A 21,998-nucleotide genomic window follows, 5' to 3' on the forward strand; every position below is an offset into this window, starting at 1 on the left:
TGAACGTGTTTTTCACATTAGCAGTCACTATTAGCCGAATTATTATCACTGCTCTCAAAGCCGAATATCCGAAATTGAATTTAGAGTTGATCAGCCGGGTTATCACTGAGAAATTGTAACTTTTCTTTTTCATTTGGGATTTTTTATTACAACTTAAAAAACTGATTACAGGAATTCTAATTAAAGCTTAAATTTTGGTAATTTTCGGCCGAACGATATTTCGATTTGTAGTATGAACTTTAGTAACATTGATGCTAAGATGTCGTACCATTATTCACAGTACGTACAACTAACTGAAGATAAGTTTCACCTATTATTTAAATTCCAGTTAAAGTTCAAGTTCCCCCTTTCTTTCTATTCCATCTTTCATTCCTCATTTTCCAGGCTGTCCAACACTGCATTCGTTTCGAGCTTTTGAGTTGATTTTGTAAAGGAAAAAAGCGAGCAAATTTTGACGGTACCTGGTTAGGAAACATATATACCAAGTTATGTTGTGGTGTTGTGGTGATGGAATTAAAATTTACGCCAATTGAAATTCAGTTCAGAGTTTCGCCTGTTATTTTTTTCTCTCTTTTTTCCTGCCTACTTAAAATCAATATCGAGCTCTTACAGATCCGTACCATATCTCTTGTAACTATAAGCTAAATTTGTCATTTCCACCAATCAAATTTCACGATAGCAACAGCGCAATTTTGTTTTATTTCTTCGGTTTTTGAGGATCGAAGTTAACCACATTTAGTAAAATCTTTCCCCTTTTTTGGTCGCACTCCATATATGGTGGAATTATATGATGTAATTTTATTTTTATTCCCTCCTTTCAAAGAGCGTTCATTCATTTTCGTCACAGAGTTGCTTGAACTATTTTGCCATTTGGCCTTTTCACATTTGCTCCCACGGCATTTATTCCTTTGAAAATTTTATTTCCCAACTTTTCAAACTCATACTTCCTCAGACCAGACTTTTACTCCCAAATTTGGTTTCTAAATTTTGCTGCTCCAATTGTTGTCAGCATACACCAGACTTCAAAACCATTTTAACAGTGGGTGGCGGGCGTTCGGGAGATGGGGGGGGGGGGGGGTTGTTTATGGCTGTTGGCAGAGACCTCAGAAATTGACAAGTTGACAATTTGCCAGACAGTATTTGAACTTGGTTCAGACATGACAAAATGTTATTCTTCGAGCTGAAAGATACGCTTTTTTTGCATTCAATCGGTTAGTCGCGTGGTAGACAATTGTTTATTATTTGAATTGAAAAAAGTTATTTATTGTTGATATTTTTGACTGTCTTTCTCGCTTGGCTTACTACATATAAATATGGAATTTTGACCTCCAAAAAGTTTTTCTATTCATTTCTGTTTAATACTAGCATTTTTTAAGTCGGCTAATTTTTATTATTAATTATAGTTTTGGTTTTCGATTCAAATCCCGTGGGAGTTAAAATTTGAAATTATTTCAGAACAAATTTCTTTGTTCCCTTAAAGCGCTTTTCAGTATAACTAATGTCACTCCAAACATTTTGTTCACGTTTTTCTGCTTTGTTGGTGTACGGTTTGTTTACTGCTCGTTTTCATAACAGAAATTATATTATATGTGCGTCACATATTACTGTAATTATCGCATTCTCGATTTTTGACGCAAATAATTGAATTATTTTGCAGAGATCTTTGAGTGAGTTTGTATTGGTTGTTATTTACCTGAATGGTTGCTGGATTTTGTATTTGAATTGATTTATTTTTGGTTTTGTCGTCATAAGTTAAAGCCGAGTGCTTTTCTTTGTTATAACGACCGGCAATTTGTCATTATAATATTGTTTACTACAAATTACACCTTTTGTTTGCTATTTGATTTTACTAAATGTTGATTAATCGATGCTGATGGCTCCAAAAATTTCTTCATTGCCGCTACCTTAAGTTTAATCTTGCCTGAATCAATGAACAGTTTGATGTATTTGTAAATAGCCTGTTAATTGGTCCTTATCGAGGTAAACTGAACGGGTTTTCGTAAATTTTTGATTGAAATCAATTATTTATTAGTCTAGACACTATCAAAAGTTATGTCGAGTGCACTTTTGATTTTTTTCAATTCAATTCAATTTCATTTTTAACTTAGCTGCCTGATATATTTGCACTTTTGAGGTGAATTTTTTTTGCCTTTTTTCGCGTCTTTCTCCAAGAAGTGTCTAAAGTTTGACTAACTTTGGACAATTACTTTTTGTAGCACGTTATCGCAACAAAGCTTTAAATTCATGGTGAGTTTTTTTAAAGATTTTTTGTAGTTGAGTTTGTTTTATCCGGACTTCACCGGTAGTATAGGTTTTTGGTTATTTTCAAGCTTTCAGTAAAGTCGTACAATCCTTATCAATAACCGCTGTTGGGGGATCAGCAACAATGTTATTAGTAAGAGCTCTCTAGTTTGCTGTTTTACGTTACTTACTCGCCCAACCAGAGCCAAGATTGTTTGAATTATTGTCACCTGAAGGGCGGGGATATTGATAATTTACCTAAACTTTTTCGCATCCAATGAGAGGGGAGTAAAAATATCAGAAGATTAAGTGCTAAGTTACCCCTAACGAATTATCCTTTTCACCTGAGTGACGAAAATTTTGATAACTAAGCTGATTTTCAAGCTATTTCGCCAATTTAACAAGCTGTTTTAGCGTTTAGTAGTAGTTAGAGTAAAAAATACTCTAATTCCGATCTGCGGAAAGACATAGAGGAACAAGTCAACAAATGATGAAACAAATAGAAACAATAACCCAAGAAACAAACTAAAGCAAATTACCGTCAAAACTTTAAATTTCGTTAAGTTCGTTAAATTTAAAGAAAAGGAATCTTGCCTCAATGTTAATTGTCAATAGCGTTTTTGGTTTTATTCAACGGTATGACGCATTAAGATGATTTGTCCATATTTTTTTTATCGGAAAGCAATCGTTCTTAGTCGCTCTAGTTCTTTTGCACGCGTTGACGTCCAATAGTTCATGATTCTGAAGAGCATTTAATGGCCGCCTGAATTCTCTGGTAAGGTTGTATTGAGAATCCATCTAACAGCGCGTTATTGTCGCTTTTCAAGTTTTCGATTTGAGTTAAGCAAACGGGAACACAGATATATTGAGCGATTGTAGTATCTGAAGAAAAAACGCCTTCTTTTCTTTGACCAATTGTTTTTCATCATAATATATGAAAGCTTGAACCTGAGAAAATTATCGTCAAAACCCAAGGACTCATTTTTTTCTATTAAAAACAGATGCAGTACAGAAGAATCGAATGTCTTGTTACCATCAAAACAGATCTGAACAACAACTGGCGCAATCAAAAGCCTCGTATTTTGTTAATACTGCAGCTCTGTCACTGTGCGTAGCTTGTTCATTGATTTTTTCTCCATGTTTGTAACTAATTTTTTCCTGAATTTCCATAAATTGATTGCTGTGCTTCTCGCAAACTTAGGAGGCTTGAAATTTGCTGCCAAGAGTATTTTATTGTCATTTCTTATTTGTGTTCTTCTAAAATGGACAAATTTCACTATTCTGCGCTTAATACAAAAAAAAAATGTTTCGAGTCTTTTTAAAATTTGTAATTTTCAGAGTTAAGTTTGTTGAATTTTTAATGTCTTGTCACGGCAAATTTTGTTTTTCCTTAAAGGTTGTTGGGATCTTTTGCCCCCCCCCCCCCCCCCCCAGTACGTTATGCTCCCCCCAATTACAGAACATGGCAAATCATTATGTAAAATTTGGCACGTGCGTCTGGGCAGTGAAAATAATATGCACCCACTAAGGTGGGGGAGGGGGCACTAACGGAAAAGATCCGGATGTTGTTTGAAATAGCTTAAGGTAATAGTTTTTTTTCGTTTTAAGGGGTGTGAAAAAAAACTCAAATTCCAATTAAAAATTCCATTTTTTTTTCGATTCGGCTGCTCAAATTTTTTTTTTTGCATTAGGGAATTGAGACGTGGTTTCTGCTTGCATCTATGTAAACACTAATTGCTTCGTTTATTTGTGACTATCCTTTTGGGCGTAACCATGCTCAAGTCGTGCTTCGTCATCCCTTGGGACTTTATATGAAACTATCATAACCGAAGATAAGATAATGTTAGTTTTGTTTAATTATGTCCAAACATGCTTGTAGTACCTGCTATTTTGTATTCGATTCCTTTGAACAGAAAGATCAAAGCGGATTCATTAGGGATTACAAGATTGGGTAATTTTGCACTATGCGTATTATAGCATTGTGGTATATCGTTTAATCTTTAAAATTTAAGATGTTGTTAATAAAGTTCTGATTAATAAGTGTGTGCTGGTTATAAAGACACACGTTTAATAGCCTTCAAAGTTTTCAAAAGATTTTTTTATCGGTAACGGAAGATGTATATATGGAATTAAACAAGCCTTTTTGAGGACACATTAGTTCTAACAGACCAAGATTTTTTTAAAAAAAAAATTGAACGACAGTCTCGTTTGAATTTTTCTTCGACTGACCTAATTTTGCTAGTCTTTCTATATTGGTGTCTCAAGGTTTTTTTGTATCTGAAAAACATTTTGTTTAAGGATTCGATTTTCTGCGAACAAAAACAACTTAATAAATTCTAATATAATTTCATATTTGAGGTAAATTTTTAAATTTCTTTAAATTAAAAGACTTTCAACTTTATTTTTAAGCAAAATATGTAGGACAACTTTTAAAGCTCTATTAAAGCTTTCCATCAAGTTCAGATGATACGCTTTAGTAATATATTTAGTGTTTCAATATGCGTTCAGATACTTGGTAACGAACTGCGGTGTATAGTTTACAGTTCCGAGAAAAGTTTTAAAATACAGTCTTTGGTGTTATCTTTTTTAATATGAATTTTTACTACATTTACATTTGTGGTTCCAATTCTATACATTTGCATCTATCAACTTCTTCTATTTTTGCGTGCCATTTGAATTAGTTTCAATTTTTGTTTTTCACTATGTTTTCTTGTAACATTTATAGAATAAGCCATTTATGGTTCCCTTTCTCCAGAAACAAGTTTTGTTCCTGGTTGATCATTTACTTTAGAGATTTTATTGAAAAATAGAGAAGTCAAATCGGATGGTTCCGAACTTGATGTTCATTTGCAAATCTGTCAATTTGCTAAATCCGAAGATTGTATTAAGCGAACAGTTAGTTATTGGATATTATGAACTAGCAGACTAATAAAGCAATTACAAGTTTAATAATGCTCCCTTTATTTACCATTCTATTTTTGGATTTATCGTTGTACCTCTCAGACAGAATTATGGTGACTAGAAACAACTTTCAGACTATTCTTTGTAAAACTAATTTAATAGTTTCATAATACCTGGAATGAATGCTTTAAGATTTTATTCTACGTTTTGCGACAATATTCCGAGTCTTTTCATTATCACGAAAACGAATTTCGATTAGTAGGGCATTTTTGCAAATTTGAATGTTTCAGTAGCCATGGATTTTTCTTTCTCTAAATTGTCTCGCTAGCAGAAACTAAGTTGTTTAATAAAGCGGTAGTTTCTGGCTCACTAGCTCTCAGTTGTTCTCTTCCTATAGACCAAAACTAAAATCGTATGTATGTATTTAAATCTTTGATAATCGTGAACCGAAAAGACCTCGAATATGCAAAAAATACTGTTGAAATGACGCACAATTTTTTCAGCTGGAGATTTGGAGGTGTGTGCAAAATTTGATATGAACTGTTGAAAGTTGAACCTTTCGTCCAATTAAATCTCTTCACTCTTGTAACCCTGCCTTTTTTCGCTTTAGTTTTTCTGCAACCACCACTTTTGTATTTTTTATATGCACCCTTAATTTGCTGTTGGGTTGGGTCTTTCCGTTAGGCAAGAATGCTTTTCTAATCAACCTCAACCCCCCACCCCTCCTCCCTCTCCATCCCCACCTCTCTCTTTCTCTCTGTGGATGTTGTGAAAAACTTATCCCTCTCTGCTTTCTGCTTAGCTTTTCCTCCGTTTTCTTCTCATTTAATCTTTCTAATCCATCTTTTATTCACACAGGGAATAATATCATACAATACGTTTTTGCTCCTTTGAACAAACGCCACTTAACAGTAAAGCATACATTGTAAACTAGTCAGTTGCAATTAGGTTATTAGAATCACTAATACGTACAATCGTATCGGCATATTTTTGTATTTATATTCAATTTATCATAAAACCGCTCTTTTTTCAAACAAAGCGCAACCATGGTATGTATTATTTTAGCATATTGATTTATATCTTTATTTAGAAAAAAACGGGGGAAAACGAAAATTGATTTCCAAAAAGTTTATCGTTTTTTTTTCTGAAAAATATCATTTTTATCAAGGGCTTTGTTTGCGAAAAAAATTGACACCTACACGTTTCATCTTGAAGTATACAGTGCTTTAAATTTCATTTTACCTTGGGTCTGTTGGGGGGGGGGGTATTTTTTTAGAGTATCAAGAATACAATTTCCCTTTTCACGCGTTTTGTTCAGACATTGTGATATAGTGTAAAAGCTGAACTCATTTCACTTATGCTGTTGAAGCTTTTTGTTTTTTTAATAAGTAGACCCGAAGTCTGTTAATAGCCATTTTTTAACTTACTTTTTACACGTTTTTCCTTTGTGCGTTCTCCCTTAAATTCAAAGCATGTAACGTACTTTTTTTACCAGACGGTTTAATCAGTTTTAAGTGTTTTATTTTTTAATAACCTAATTTAAGGCCTGATTAATGGCTAGACCTCCACTTAAGAACACATGGAGTTTGTCTGAATAAAGAATTTAGTATTTTTTGTACCTATACACAAGAATTTTATACGTGGCTGCTTCTCAATACTATCAGTACTTAAGTAATTCCATAGCTTTTTCTGTTATGATCAATTGGGATCTACCCCCCCCCCCCCCCCCCATTGTTTTTATAGCCCCCCACTTACAAATGATGTGTTGTTATATAGCCTGTTACTATGTGAAAAAATAGCACGGTCGACGCCGGGGGTGTCAAATTTTTTTTTTATGCCCACTAAGCTGGGGGGGGGGGGGGGAGGCTAAAACAGAATAGATTCCATCAGTTATGTTTACTTTAATCGAGCTTTCGGTTATTGATAATTCAATAAATATCAATTGATATAACAAAACATGATAGAGCTAATTTGCACTATCAATCTGTGGTCAGAATTTGGCAGAATCAAGCAAAAATACTTTTTTTTGTCCTATTAATTATTTTTTCGCGAGATTACAGAGATTACACTTGCTTCTTATTGTCTAAATTGTGGGGGCGAAAGTAACGGTTAAGCGATGTTAAAGACATGTAAAGAATTTGAACTAGATTATTTTACAGGTGTTGGCGTGTATCAAGCCCATTGGGCTAATCGGTAGGGGATGATCACACCCTATTGAGCCCAGGGTCGCCCATCCAGTCAGCGAATTCGACTAATTAGAATTGTAAAACTCCAAATTATTGTCTTTCTCATAATTTGAAAACTGTTATGTCTAATCAAACGGTTATTTAGGAACCTTTCGGACTCTTAATCGTTTGCTTTTGTCATTCGGGGGCAATTTTAGTTTTGACAATGTTTGCAATTTGTCGCGACTAAGTTTTTAAGCAATTTATTCAACCGCGACCGAAAGTATTTCACGTTTTTTGTAAGTTTTATTTTTACTAGGCTCGTAAGTCCTTCAATGAAATGCCGCAATAGAATTAAATGTGTTAAATTTGGCAGGTTTTAGCGGTCTTAGTTAGTGGTTATGTAGTCGCTTTGTGTTTTTAGACATGTTAAGTTTGATTTGAGGCGACAATTCAACACTGATTAGTGTAAATTATGATTTTGGTCAAAGGTATGAGTTTGTTTTAAACTCCCATCTGATATCGATTGCTCATCATCTTTTGAACATTTCCGGCTATCTAATGGTAGGGTAACCTTTATATATTAATCAAATATATGCTATAAAAGATGATTAATAATTAGATAACTTAAAAGTTTGCAATTGATGCGTCAGATTTCTGATCACAATCGAACCGACCTAATTATAAAGTTGGTGTCATCTGTCGTTTTAAGATGCCTAAGTTACAGTTAGTCACCGTACTCTTATGATGAATGACTTTTACCCTTTGATTTTCAGCCTATCGTTTTGGTTGACAGTTTTTTGTCGTTTGGATGTTGTGTGTCCATTATAATGAAACAGTTGCTCAATTTTCAGATCAAATGTGAGAAATGTTAGACGAACTAAATGCTGCGGTGGCCCTAATTGCCACATATCTCAAACCCCTAATTCCGAAGTCTTCTCAGAATTCGTCTGTTTCGGAAACAAATTACGTAATTTTGAAGTCGAAACAGCCAAACAATGATAGCATTGAATTATGCGAAAGTTCCGATATTTGCAACGGAGAAGAAACGAATATTCCAGAACATTCCAGAACAAGTGATGGTGATCAACGTGAACTGGAAGACGAGTGTTCGTTGGAGAATATACTTCACCAGGCACTCGTATCAGCACTTCAGGCCAAATTTGAAGGTCATTGGTACCCTCTTCTGCCTTCAAAGGTTAGCTATAATTTTCTGATCTTGGAGCTCCTCTGTCAAAGACCCCAGCCCCCCCCCCCCCCTCCCCACCTCTTATCTTTTCTTCAAGCATCTCCCCTATCTCTTACACATGTCCTTATCGCTTTACCCCCCCCCCCCCCCTTATCTCTCCTGTCAACAACATCCCATCCCCCTCCCCACTGACGTTCATGACCCAGTTGTTCAATATGTTGTGTTATATAGCCCCATACCCTGTAAAAATACATGCGGGTGGACAGGAGGGGAAATGGGGAGGAGAATGAGGAGACAGGGTGGATTTTGTCATTGAATCCAGACTTTCACGCCTACGGTTTTTCTCATTGAAGTAAATATTTGTATCCTACGGGGTCGCAACCACAAAATTAACTTGCGCTCAGAATGACCGGGTTTGAATTTTTCAGGGAAGTGGTTTCCGGTGTCTCAAGTTCGGAGCAGGCAGTGTAGACATGGCCATCATTTCGGCCTGTGAGTCTGTCGGCAAGCTGCACATTCACAAGCAGGATATCGTCAACGCCATTCCAAATGACCTCATTCTCTGGATTGACCCCGGAGAGGTCAGTACTGTTAAACCCTATCAATAGACACATAACTATGCCACAAAAAACGAGTCTTTTACAGTATTGAACCCTCATTAAGTTCGTACATGTACTATGCGCTTGGGGGGGGGGGGGTTGTGCTGTCTATAATGTTAATGTTGTGAAATAGTTTTTGAATACTATTCGTTAGTGCCACCCATTTCATTTCTGGAGCGCATTAATTACAACCCACGCAAACTTGCTGGTTTAACAGGTATTAAAAGGTGCTATACAATAACTAAAAACCGAAAGTTTCGGAATAAAATTGCCCCGCGTGTCGTTCGAGAACAATTTGTCCGACATTAGCGAGTTTAGATTTTGTTTTACCGTTCGTTTTGTTTTGCTTTGAAAATTTAGTCTCGCACCAAGAAGTTCAAGAGCGGAACTCTTATTGACTCCCCCCCTTTGCAGCTGAATTTGTGTACGTGACAGCGTCAATTGTTAATCCCTTGGTATGAGTTTTTTGATCAAACGTTTGATAAATTGTTGATCATACTTGACTTGCCTTTAAATTTAAATATTGAGAATCAAAGCTCTAAATGAGTTGAATAGTGGTCACCCTAACTTGATTATTATGAAGCTTATAAACTGGTGTTTGAAAAGTTATATGAAAATAATTATAATAAGCACTTTTTGAGTAGCGCTCTTTTGTCTGCGGCCCAAGTGGTCTTTTTAACTAAGGATCTCAACAGTCTATTTCGCGGCTATTGTCCGGCAATCTGCTGGCTATATATTTTTGCGCAATACAGCTGGCTGTTACGATCTGTTGAAATTCAACAGCCGCTTTATTAAGTGGCTTTGCCTGATTCAAGTCATGAGGCATTACTGATTCTTGAAAAAAATCAAAACATGATTCTTTAATCAATTTATGGTTTGTCTTTTGTAGATAATATCAATTCATTCAAAATGGAGCCACGTTTTTGACTTCATAAACGTCTTTTGATGTTAAAAAGAAATCACATGAACTGCAACTTGGCCATTATCCAAAACTGTCAAATTTACCTGTAATTTTTCAGAAAGTACAGTGGTGACTTTTAAAAATTGTACAACTCTCTCTTTTTTTAAAAAAAATTTTGCGCTGGTTCTGAGCCTTTTTCAACTCGCCATGTATTTTATACACTAACAGCTCATAGAAAATTTGTTATATAAGTAAATTTGTCTGATTGGATGTCGACAAAAGAGTTTATGAAGTCCCTGATGAAAGACAAAACGACAAAATGTCGTGAATTTCCAATTTAGTTTGAATTCGCGACCTCTGAAGTTTCGATGCGCGTAAAATAATCTATTGTCTCATCTTCAAAAGCATAAATTTGGTTTTTCTCGCTGCTGGTATTAGAATAATTGACTACTTTTGCGGTCTAACAGTTCAGAATATTTCAACGCTTTTGTTTTGAAGAGCTGCGTGTAGTACGTGAACGGTTTCCGTTTTGTCGCATCAATTCTTTGCCCCCTTTTTTAATCTCATTTTTTGTTCTTTTCAAGTAACAAAAACACTTGAACGTAAAGGAATACGATCTCGAAATGGAATAAGAGAGCTGTTAGTCTCTTTTTTTGGTCTTTTGAGGGCAAAAACTCAACTAATTACATTGTGCGTTTACTTCCGATTAGCCTAATTTATTTATGCTAAGTTGAACGCTTTGATCGGAAAAAACTGCAGCACAAAATTGTTAATAAAAAGGCTTTTAGCGTTTAATGCCCTCAAATTTATGTATCTTTGAAAGCTTTTGTCTCCCGAGATATGAATTTCAATTTCTGCTATTAGAGAACAAATTGCAAACTGAAAAACTTTTTGTCTTTTCTCAAACTCTTACCAGAGGTCAATAAAATGAATTTGCAAATTTATATCTAATGATCCGGATAAAAACTCATTCAAATATAGATAATGCACAATTTTTAACGAATGAGACATTACTGTGGTTTGATAAGAATTGAATGATTTCAGTTTCTTAAGTCGTTTAGTAATTAATATTTTTGACGTAGTTATGAAGTCGATGTTGTTCATTTTACATTTCTGTTAACCCCCTCCCCCTGCTTCCCTACAAAGAGACGGAAAAACATGTATGATTTCAAAGTGAAAATAAATGGATCGATTTTTTTAGAAATCGTGAGTTTAATTCTGTTCAATCGGACATTGGTGCTTTTGAGAAATTAAGAGCGATACAATTTGAGCTATTCGTTGAGCTGCATCTAAGCATATATGATCAATTTCTGTGCTGATATATTTAGGGCAAATTTTAGGGTACAAATTGGAAATACAATTGGGTCTCAAATGACGATTTCTTATTGATCTCATTGAATTATACGGGTATGACTTTCGGTCCAAACGTTCTTTTACAATTTTCGGCTAAGTTAAACATAATAGTTGAACATTATTCTTTGGTTGAGTTAAAGGTTGCTAGAAGGTAATCATTACAAGGTATTGATTTTTAGCTCTCATTCATGTTTGTTCTTCAGTGAAGAAACCGAAACTGGTGACGTCAGCATTTATTAACATTTATAGTTTAACATTTATAATTTGTTGTTGTTTTTGGGTGCTCCAATTAACAAATATAACTCGAAGATACATCGAGCGTGATGTTTTTGATTAAAATCATAATTAAAACCTGAACCTTCATTTTCACAGCGTTGCTTACAAAACTAGTTAAGCGAATTTGTTAAAATCAGTAAAATAACAGTCGTATCAATTTAGCGTAAAGCTATTTTGATTTTTTTCTTGAGCTTAATGGCAGTCGAAGTTATTGTTAAATACCAGGCGCTCATTTATACAAGTGTCGCTTAAGCAAATGTGGTGGAAAAAGTCTGCGCACATGTAAATGGCTTTTATAGGCGCCTACGCCTTAGACTTTTTCAGCTTCTCTTTCTACCAGGCCTCTGTTTGAAACAGGCGTGAATAGCTGATGTGCTTTTATTTGACAGGAAGTCTTGTCTGTTTTAACCAACCAACCAACTGAGAAACAAGTGGGGGGGGGGATACACAAGAAAGCAGAGACACAAGACTGACTAATAAAACATCAGTAAAACAACAAAAACAAGTGTTTTAAATTTAGCAATTAAAAAATTGGAACAGTCCCCCATGCTAGGGAGTATAAACTGTTTTGTAGAAGCTATTTGGTATTATACTATAAATTTTAAGGCACGTTGTGAGACCCTTTCTTGGTTTTCGATTTTTAATTTTTCTCAAATGATAAGCAATTATTGTAAACGCGTGTGTTTTTTATGCAGATTTTTTGATTGACCGTTTTTGCGCTTTTCTTCTAGAATAATCTTTGACTTCTCAAGTGACCTTTTCTCACTTTTCTTTTTTTGAGTGATTTCTATTTCTCTCACTCCGAAATAAAGTTTGTTGTTCAAACAAACAGAGATTGTTAGAAAAAGGATGACAAGGTCCTGATAGAAGAATGGTCAATGCCTCTGTCAAGGTGACGGAATCGGACTCAGGAGGTCGGGATGCAAAAGCGACCTTTGCCTGATGTTTTTGCACACATGAAGAAAAATTTATCTAGGCTACAGCCCCTGAATTAAATTGTCCACCTGTCATTCGAGAGCAATTTTTTCGACGTTAGTCGGTTTATCTTTTTAAATTGCTCTCAACCAAAGTTTGTCGCAATTATTTCAGTACTGCTTCCTTTTTTTGCATTTTTGTTTACAATAAATTTTGGTGGCAACAAGTTTTTTTTTTAAAAATTTTACATCATATTTATGCTTTTTGGAGCAAATTTTACATCATATTTTTACTTTTCGGTCATTGTTCTCTCCTTGTTCCTTTAAGTTTGAAAATTGAATAGAAATAATTTGTACGTAAGATAAGCTCAAAGTTCTACAAGAAGCTAGAGTGTTTTTAGAGTGCTCGATTTGCCTCTGTCGAGGTAAAGGAATTGAACTCAGGAGGTAGGGGTTCGAACCCTACCTTTGTCGGATGTTTTTGCACCCACAAAGAAAAGTGTCTTTCGAGAGCAATTTATCCGACGTTAGTTGGTTTATGTGTCAAATTTGTTTTTCTCTCCTGGTCTCAATAATGTACGTAAATTTTTGCATTTTGTATTTTACATGATTTCTGTGGTGTATTTTTTTGTTGTTCATGTCAATATTGTTGATAAACGTCATTTACAAGGAGAAGCTGCAAAGGTTAAAGATGGTAATGAGTGGCATAATTTTTGAAGAATTTTTTTTCTTAGTCTTTTCCAGCTCACATATCTGCGCTGAAAGCTTCATAGTTTCCCCTACAAGTTTTGTCTGTTAAATAGTCCCTTTAAGTGCCCAAAATACTTTAAATTGAATCTGGTTTATAAAGAGTCCACGATCATCATATTCTTACATTTGTATTTTAAAAATCATGCCATTAAGTTATCCTTTCTACAAATATTTTTGGACAAGGTTCCAATAATTTGTCTTGCGTCCTTTCTTTTGCAGAAAATGGTTCTATGTGATTGAAGAGCTCTGTTTTCAATTAAATATTTCGGAGTAATTTGCAGATAAATATTTGAATTTTTTACATCAAATTTTATCCTCAATTTTTTGCCTGCCCTCATTTTTTACGGGTTTGCATGCCTTATTTTTGCATGCCCTTATTTTGACGTTCTTGAGTATCCAACCCGTTGCCATTTCAGTGAACGTTTTTTTCTGATAACCCAACGGACCGCAATTTGTGCTCATTATATCTTGAAAATCTCAATGACCTGAACGTCATTAGCTGGCTATAATACTATAGCCCTGCTTATTAGACAATAATGTTGCTTGTGGGTGTGTGTGTGTGTGTGTGGGGGGGGGGGGAGGATGTGTTCTTTTCAATCGATGGTTTATCTTCAGAAATGGACATTAGTTCTATAATATGAAAGATGAAAGCGATAGAAAATCGTAGTTGTAGCATTTCTGACGTGGTCATCAAAAGTAGCTGAGTTTTGTCTAATTGTCGACAAGTACTTGAAGTCGACTGTGGTTAGCTCACTTCCTGTTTTTGACAGCTGCTTTTGTTTTCAACAATCAAAAACTTCTGAAGACAAAATGTACACGGAACATGTTTATCTAACAAATTTTTAAATATTCATCAGAAAGCAGCGCACTGCTTTAGTATTTCTACATTTTGATGAATTGATAATTTGGGAAATGTTGATTAATATTTCAGGAAAGACTTGTTTTTTGTGTGCGACAGATGTGAGCTAATTTTAAAAAAGCTAGCTTTAAAAATGTGCACTGTGTGCCGTTCAATTTTTGTTTAATAATTTACAATGTGTTTCGCTTTACTGTTTGTTATGACAGTTTTTAATCGATTTGATTAAAATCGATCTAAAAATAGAACTCGAGGCATCAAGTTTTCCAATGTTCAGTATTATTGTTGATGATGAAATAGTTTTTTTAGTATTTCTACCTTCAAAAATTGTCACCCTCGTGCCTATAGCCTCTCCAAACCACCCCAGCACCCCCCCCCATTGGTGTACGAGTACTTAAATTAAATTTTATCACTAGATGCTGATGACGTTAAGTGTTGACACATTTTTTTATGACGCCGAGATTTTTCTCATTATAGTCTCCACAATTTACTTTAATTATACCGTAATGGGGGGGGGGTTATAATGGGAATGAGCCGAAATATGAATCATGTCATTTGTCTCTTATGTATTTATTACATGTCATTTTAGTTTCTATTGCTTGTTTTAAGCTTTTATGAATGAATGAATGAGAATCGGTCATTCGAAAAGGTCTCGCCGCTGGTTTGCAAAACCTGCAAACTCAAATCTGTGGAAATTCGAATTCATGGCAAAATTGATGTAGTCATCCTTGAAAAATTTTCGGCTGTTCTTTGAAACCACAACACGTGTTATTTCAAAAATAGGTTTCACAAGTTTCATTTCCTTTTTTGGAGGGAAAGAGGCGACCGTGCGTTTAAATGAAGTTTCAGTTTTTAATGCTTCAGTTATTTCTGACGCGAGGTTAACAACTTTGAAGAAACATGGAAAAATAACAATTGAGTTTTTGCGATTTTTTCCTGTTTGGTGCCCTCAGAAATTATAGCTCCCATAATGATAAATCGTGGCACTAGATAGATAGAACGAAAAGAACGCAACATCATTTCTACAGAGTTTGACGCCAACTGTTAAAAGTCGAAATTTGAAGTTTTCACAAAGTCGGACTTCAAATGAGATTGACAATTAAGGTACAGAAGAAAAATTAAAAGGAAAATGAAAGTGCAAAAAATAGAAAGCTTTTGTTTTAGCGCCACAATAGTGTCGCCTTTAGAGTGGTGGTATGTAAAAATTCTTTCAATTCTAGGAATTTAAAAAAAAATGTACTTTTTCAATCTCTGTTACATAAAAAAAGTACATTTTTTCAGATTTTCTATAATTGACAGAGAATTTTTACATAAAACTTTTATTATACCTATACTTATACTTTTGACCTATACTTATGTAATGAATTCTTTTAAGGTTATGGCTTGATTATACAAAATTTAAAATATTTTTCGTCTCCTTTGCCTTTCGGCTTAACAGGGCTGATTTTGACAGTTTTTTTTTAAATTTTCTAGTTAATTGTGTGCCATATTTTACAGGACAAAATTTTCCCGGTGTTATTCATTATTTTTCATGTTTTAATCACAGGCTAAGTTCACTCAAGTACGTCAATCGTTGTACTAAAACATTGAAACCATTTGAGGTACACGTGTTGCTTAAGTGTGCTTAAAATAGTTGACAATTTAATCCTTTTATGGTAGGATAACAACACTATGTTCATACACACTTCCCCTTCCATACATGAACTCGAACAACTGTGCTAAATTGTACAAAAGTAGTTCTTTTTTCAACCTTTCATCATCAAAGCGAAATAGGACATTGGTGAATTTTTAACAGCTTTTTTGTTGCTTAATATAAATTGGTATCGTATGTATTTTTAGATAATGCGAGCCATTTGGAAACAAAAAAATGGTTCATTTTGAAAATGCATTTACGATAAATAGGCACTTAAAGTGAAAAAAATTTGAAAATTGAGTTTTTATAAAAAAGAAAAGAGAAACAGAGACAATAACGGGCGGAAGCTGTTTACTTTCAGAGTGCTGTTCTGTTCAATGCAATCAATGTTTTATATTGTTTGTGCTTTGTCTTGAGCTGTGTTTAATTTGCTTTTTAATCTCCTAAAAAGCAGGAAACACCCTTTGTAAAGAAGGAAACTGTGCGGACAATTATCCTTTTAATCTCTCAAAACGCCTTCGTCAATATTAAATTTTTCTAATGTTCATTTTTCATGGTTCAATTTAGGACATACGATGGTAATAGTCGGAAATAGTCGGAAAGTAAATTGTTGAAGTTTTTTATTTGAACGATGGAGCAAGCAGTTTGTTCTCGTTCCTGATTAAAAACAGGTTTCTCATGTTTTCAGAGTTCCAGTTTTATTCAAGTTTCTCACAAAAAACATCGTTGTTTTTTCTAATCACCAATAAATATATATTTTAAAATCTCAGACCGTAAGTTAATGGTTTTTCAAGTTCTAGTTCGGCAGAAAGGTCACAAAGTAGTTTTCTTTTTAAGCGAGCGAGCAAAACTTGAACACCACTTTTGAGCAATTTGAGCTCATCGCGTTTGCACATCATTTGGATTGTGTTTTTTAATGACCATCTTCACATAAAGCATTTGACGCAATAATTAGCCCCTCCTACAAAAGGAACAGTTAATTTAAATACTTGGTGCGCTCTAACATTAAAATTTGTGCTGGTTAAAAAATAAAACTCGTGACATCATTAGTTTCTTAGCTCCGTTTTTGAGAAATTTTAAATTTCTCAAATATACTTAGCGCCAGATACACAAGATAAGGGTGGTTTTAAATGACCTGATAGTGCTTGGGATTAATATTTTGGTTAAGCATAGAAATATCATGTTTTCATACAAATATGCTATTATTGCAGAGACTCTTATAGTATCTTGGCATTAGTACTAATATCCACCAAATAAGATCTTTGTATTATTGCTAAGAATTAATTATTAATATATCATATGAGTAACAGGGTTAAGATGCCATCAGCTAATGTCTCTCTCTCTCTCTCTCTCTCTCTCTCTCTCTCTTTTTCACAGTGTCAGTAGTTGATCTCAAGTGGTGGCAGCTCACTACTAAAGGTCAAATGAAAATTGCGCCAAAACAAGTGTATTTTCTCACTTTAAATTTTAGTATTGGTCATAGTGGTATATAAAAACCTCTATTGACGTCATTTGAAGCCTGCCTCAGTGATTTTAGTTACACCCCCAACTGAAGCAGGCTGCAATAGATTAGAGCTCTCACTAGTCGTTCGAGAACAATTCTTCAGACGCTACTCGATTATGTTAATTCTGGCTTAGTATGCTCTGTATAAGAGTTGAATATACTGCAGCACTATTAGTGTTTCTCTGCCTGTACAATAAAAATTTTTGTTATGAGGAAAGGTTTAGAAAATTTTCACTCTAGGCTAGTTTCAGTCGAAGCATGAATTGTCTTCTCACTTTGCGATCAATTATCAGTAATTTTAACAGAAAAACCCTCATTCGTTCTTGGCTTGGTATCAAAGACAAAATTGATTGCCTATTCAAAAGAATTTAAGAAATTTTAACAATTTTGTCACCTTTATTTGGAGAATTAAATTATCTTAACATTCATATTTAGCTTGTGCAATATAATATGACGCCTACTTGTTTAATAACTATATAATTTGTTTGCCTATGATTATGAAGAAGTCAGAAATTTTAAAATTGCCTTGTTATCTTTTTATCCTTTCTAAGATTTATTAATTGCTCAGAAGAGTTTATGATATACTTTGTATGATTTTTAAGAGTCTGTTATTTGTTGAGTTCTCACGGCCGTCTTGGTGGGTTTTCGATTGATTTGATTTTTTTAAAAAATTGGTTCATTTTTGCTCAAAGCCTACGTTTTTGAAAAAAATCTTCCTTTGAATCACAGTTCAATTGCAATAGATTTATAATCCCGAAGTAATTTTCAATGTCCTCAAAAATGAGAGCTCTATCAGTGCACCCCAAGCATAATCTGCAAAAATGTTATTAAAAACTGGAAAGATATCAGTAGGTACTTCATGTCTGGACCGGTAATTATTAGCAAAACACCTGTTCTGTGTTTTTGCTATTTTAATGCGTAGTCTCTACGTTTTTTTTATAGTGGAAACGGTTTTGACAGAAAATATATTTTCGTTAGAAGGTGATTCAAAATGCGGTACGTCCTACTTTCTAATTTTGCTAATTTGATGTAGTCAAATTCTTGTGCAGATGTCTTTGGAAAAAAATGTACAAAAAGGGCTCAAAATTTAGAATTAAAGTGCAGAATCTATTATTGGAATTGCAGTATTTTTTAAATTATTTTTTCGGCTGCTATTGGTAATAGTAACTGCAATAGCAGAGTTTCTGAATTTTAAAATTTTGAACTTCCATGGTATTTTTCTAAATGTGAGAAACTATCATAAGTTTGCATTTAAATTGGGCTGAAATTAAAATTCCATAAAAATACTCTTTCAAACTTGGCAGAATTTTTCCCATTTTTTTTCTATGAGGCATCAAACCGTGGCCATTTATGCATGAATCAAATTATAATTTATGCCTGACACAAGTGTTAGAGACCAGTTGTGTGTTTGGCTACAAACAAATGATTCCTTTATAGTTGTTTGATTAAGCCATTGATGGTCACAATGGCGGCTTTTAGTTTTTAATGCTAGCCATCCGTTCAACAGTTATCAAGTATCCATTCAATTATAAAAATAGATGATTCCGATTCCATTGTCAAGTTTTCTTGTTAGGTTAAAACGTCCTGTGTTTTGAAGATCCTCCTTGTTTAAACTATAAAGAACTTTTGTTTAGTTTCGCATCAGTTCGGCTCTCGAGTTTCTAGTTTTTCTCATTAGTTTCTTTGCAAATGTTTTTGTTACTTTGAGATAAATTTGTCTGACAGCGGTAGTAGACATGTAGCTTGTCAATTTTTCTAAACAATGCTTTCAAGTTGTTTTGTGAAAATATATGTGAGTAATATGAACAAATTATATGAATTGTGTTTTTCTTTCAAAGGCTGTGATCAACTTAAAATTGTTGCAACATTTATCGCCTTCTAAAACGTGAATAATTCATGAAAAAATTCGAGGTGCTCAAGAAAAATTGTTCTTCAATTTGTGTGTTATTGTTCCAATTTTTCTGAATCATGAACGCAAAAATTTATATGACCAATTTTTTGTGTGATCTAAGTGTAACAATATTTGATCTTGTGTTTGAAGCTTTTCACAGAATTTCCTGAATGTCATTTGATCAGCGATGCATTTAGTAAACTTTTATCTCTTTTAATGTAATCGTAATTGCTGAAGCGGTTTCTTTTTCTTTTTGATATTGAAATTATGCAAAAAATACTTTCTGAGGATATGTATGACTTCTGCAAAATTGCATTAAATTTTTAAGCCCACGCACTCAATATTTTTATAGCTTTCAGCTATATAATTACAACGATTAAAGGTAAATAATAATTTTGCTCAGACGATTGCTCCTTCAGCCTCTAAAACCGTATAATATTGACTGCAAATTCGATTTTTAAAATTTTGTATTAATTTTAGTTTTTTTTTCAGGGTTTTATAAATTTTGTTAATAAGAGATTGTTGACCTTTTTGTGGGTGGTTTTATGACAGGGAAAATCATTGTTATAAAGCACACGAGAGCGTAGGGAGTGATTGTAAACGTGTAATGGAAAAGGGGGATATTTGTTTGGAATCCGCGTTTAGTTTCCAATTACGCCACATTAAAGCGCCATGGAAGAAAGGAAGCTACTTTAATCTCGGCTTAATTTGAGATTGGTTGTCTTGAATTATTCCGTGGTCTCTTTCTTTCTATGTAATTACAATCAGATTATGCGCAGCCATTTTGACTTACTTTTTGGAGGTCATTTTTGACTCGTATTCGCTTTTTACTACATGCGCATTTCCTTGCTCTATTTTTGTACATAATACTATACATGTGTTTAGTTGTGGTTGTGAAATTATCTGGCGAACTCAATTTGTTCCTCATATTTCATGTTTTATGTAATCTAAGAAAGTAGCTGATCGGGAAAATGTTGATACACCGACTTTAAATTGATGATATGAGATTTGATTTTGTTGATTTTGTCTGCTTTTGAGGAAAAGATTAAAACGGAAGGGCGCATAATTAGTGATATGAATTGAGATGAATTGACATAAATTGAGCTCCCCTGTGACGGTCTATGAAAGTAAAGGTCTGTCTGTCTCACTGACGGCTTGGCTCTAAATTTATCAACCTTCAAGATTTTTCTGCTTTGAGCTGATTAATTGCTCTCGTACGTAGTTTGCAGCAATTATTTTAGTCGTGCTGGTCTTTGCTCTGCAGGTTGATTTGAGCAAAAATTTTGACTCTTTGGGCTACCGTGACCTTAATTCGATAAATAAAATACATTTTAAAGTATCCATGTTGAGGTGTGCGCGTTTAAATTATAAAGAATAGAATACCTGCTTCATTTCTCAGGATTATCGCACGTTTAAGTGCTAAATTTCCAATTTCAGCTTAATTTTCGTAACAAAAATAAAATATGACCAATAATTCTATTATTAATATCTAAGGAATCTTTCTTTGCCATGTTTGATTGATTTTTAAATATTTAATCGTTTAATTTATTTTTATTGCCATGAAGCTAATTTTATGATAATGTTCTTTTTACTGCCCACAATTGGTAGAAAAACAGACGTGGCTATTCGTTTTTAGTGATCAAGATATATAGCCCTAAATATTGGTGCAAAAATTCTTTAGAACATTATATTTTCTACCATTCTATTATAAGAAAGGAAATGGCTTTTTTCTGAAGTCTGTTCAAGATATGTAGCTATTTAATTACATTATTCATTTGTTTCCAGACATCCGTTTGGCTGTTCTTACCTTTTAGGGGCGTGTAAACGTTTAGAATTTTCTCTTGATTACCAATGTCTCTAGTCTCTGTCGATCCTCTTGTCAAATTCTTTGACTGAAATTTTCAACTGGGGCAAAGTTCGACTTTTGAGGATTATATTGTTGGATACTTTCATTGCAATTAAAATGAGCAGCAATAACAGACAACCTATGAAACTGTCGCTTTTTTAGGTTTAAAATGATTCTGCGTGAGCAAAATGAAGTTGAATAATTCACTTTGTTCTTTTTAAGTCATCATTTTACTCTCCTTTTTGTTTATAGCATAATTGAGCTTCGTTGCCATTTCGCTTTAGCAGTTTTTTTTGATAATTTCTGCAATTTGGTCCTGATTTTATTTGTCTGTCGAGATCTCAAGATTTGAATTGTCTATTGCTTTAAAAATAAAATTCAGTTTTTGTTTACTCATAATTTGTTTGCAAATCGAAGGAGCTCGTTTTGTCTACAGAAATTATTAATACATGCTAAATCTCATTATGAGCTGATAATTTAGACCTAGTTGACCGGCCGGTGAGCGCGCGTCCCGGCTTCGCTGCGATGTTTCCCGTTGTTTCCGAATTATATCCCAGAGCAAGTGAGAGGCATGGCCATGGACAGCGGTCCGGAATTGTTCGCATAGTTTTTCCTTCCTTATTTCTCCTTCAATTTAGTCATTATCAACGCTTGTAACATTATGAATAAAATAGTCAAAACGTCAAATCAAATAGTCAACAGCAATGATTAACATTGAGAATGCATGAAATTGTCGTCCAGTTGAAATGAAGTTCAGTGTCGTCCATTTGAAACGTCGTCTTGTTGATCGGCCTCCGTTCTGTCTGTATTTATAATACGTTTTCATATAGTATTTTTTGTTGATCTGTTTTCAATTATAACAATTTTAATATAGTAGATTTCAGTTGAGGAAAGTTTACAATATAATTCTCTTTTTAACAATATAATTCTCTTTTTAATTGCTTTGTGTGCGATACCTTAATTGAGCCGTTAATGGCAT

At 34.0% G+C, this 21,998-nt stretch overlaps 1 protein-coding gene across 1 annotated transcript in view; it reads left to right on the forward strand.

The window, feature by feature from the left end:
- Positions 1-8,161: 8,161 nt before the first annotated feature.
- Positions 8,162-21,998, forward strand: part of LOC142337437 (uncharacterized) — a 35,785-nt gene continuing 21,948 nt past the window's right edge. Inside the window, exons 1-2 of the mRNA XM_075386662.1 lie at positions 8,162-8,505; positions 8,925-9,077. Of these exons, the coding sequence (XP_075242777.1) occupies positions 8,176-8,505; positions 8,925-9,077 (483 nt within the window). The 5' untranslated portion in view covers positions 8,162-8,175. The remainder of the gene's footprint in view (positions 8,506-8,924; positions 9,078-21,998) is intronic.

Source organism: Convolutriloba macropyga, chromosome 4 (assembly GCF_964194025.1).
Source record: "Convolutriloba macropyga chromosome 4, txConMacr16.3, whole genome shotgun sequence".
NCBI lineage: Eukaryota > Metazoa > Xenacoelomorpha > Acoela > Convolutidae > Convolutriloba > Convolutriloba macropyga.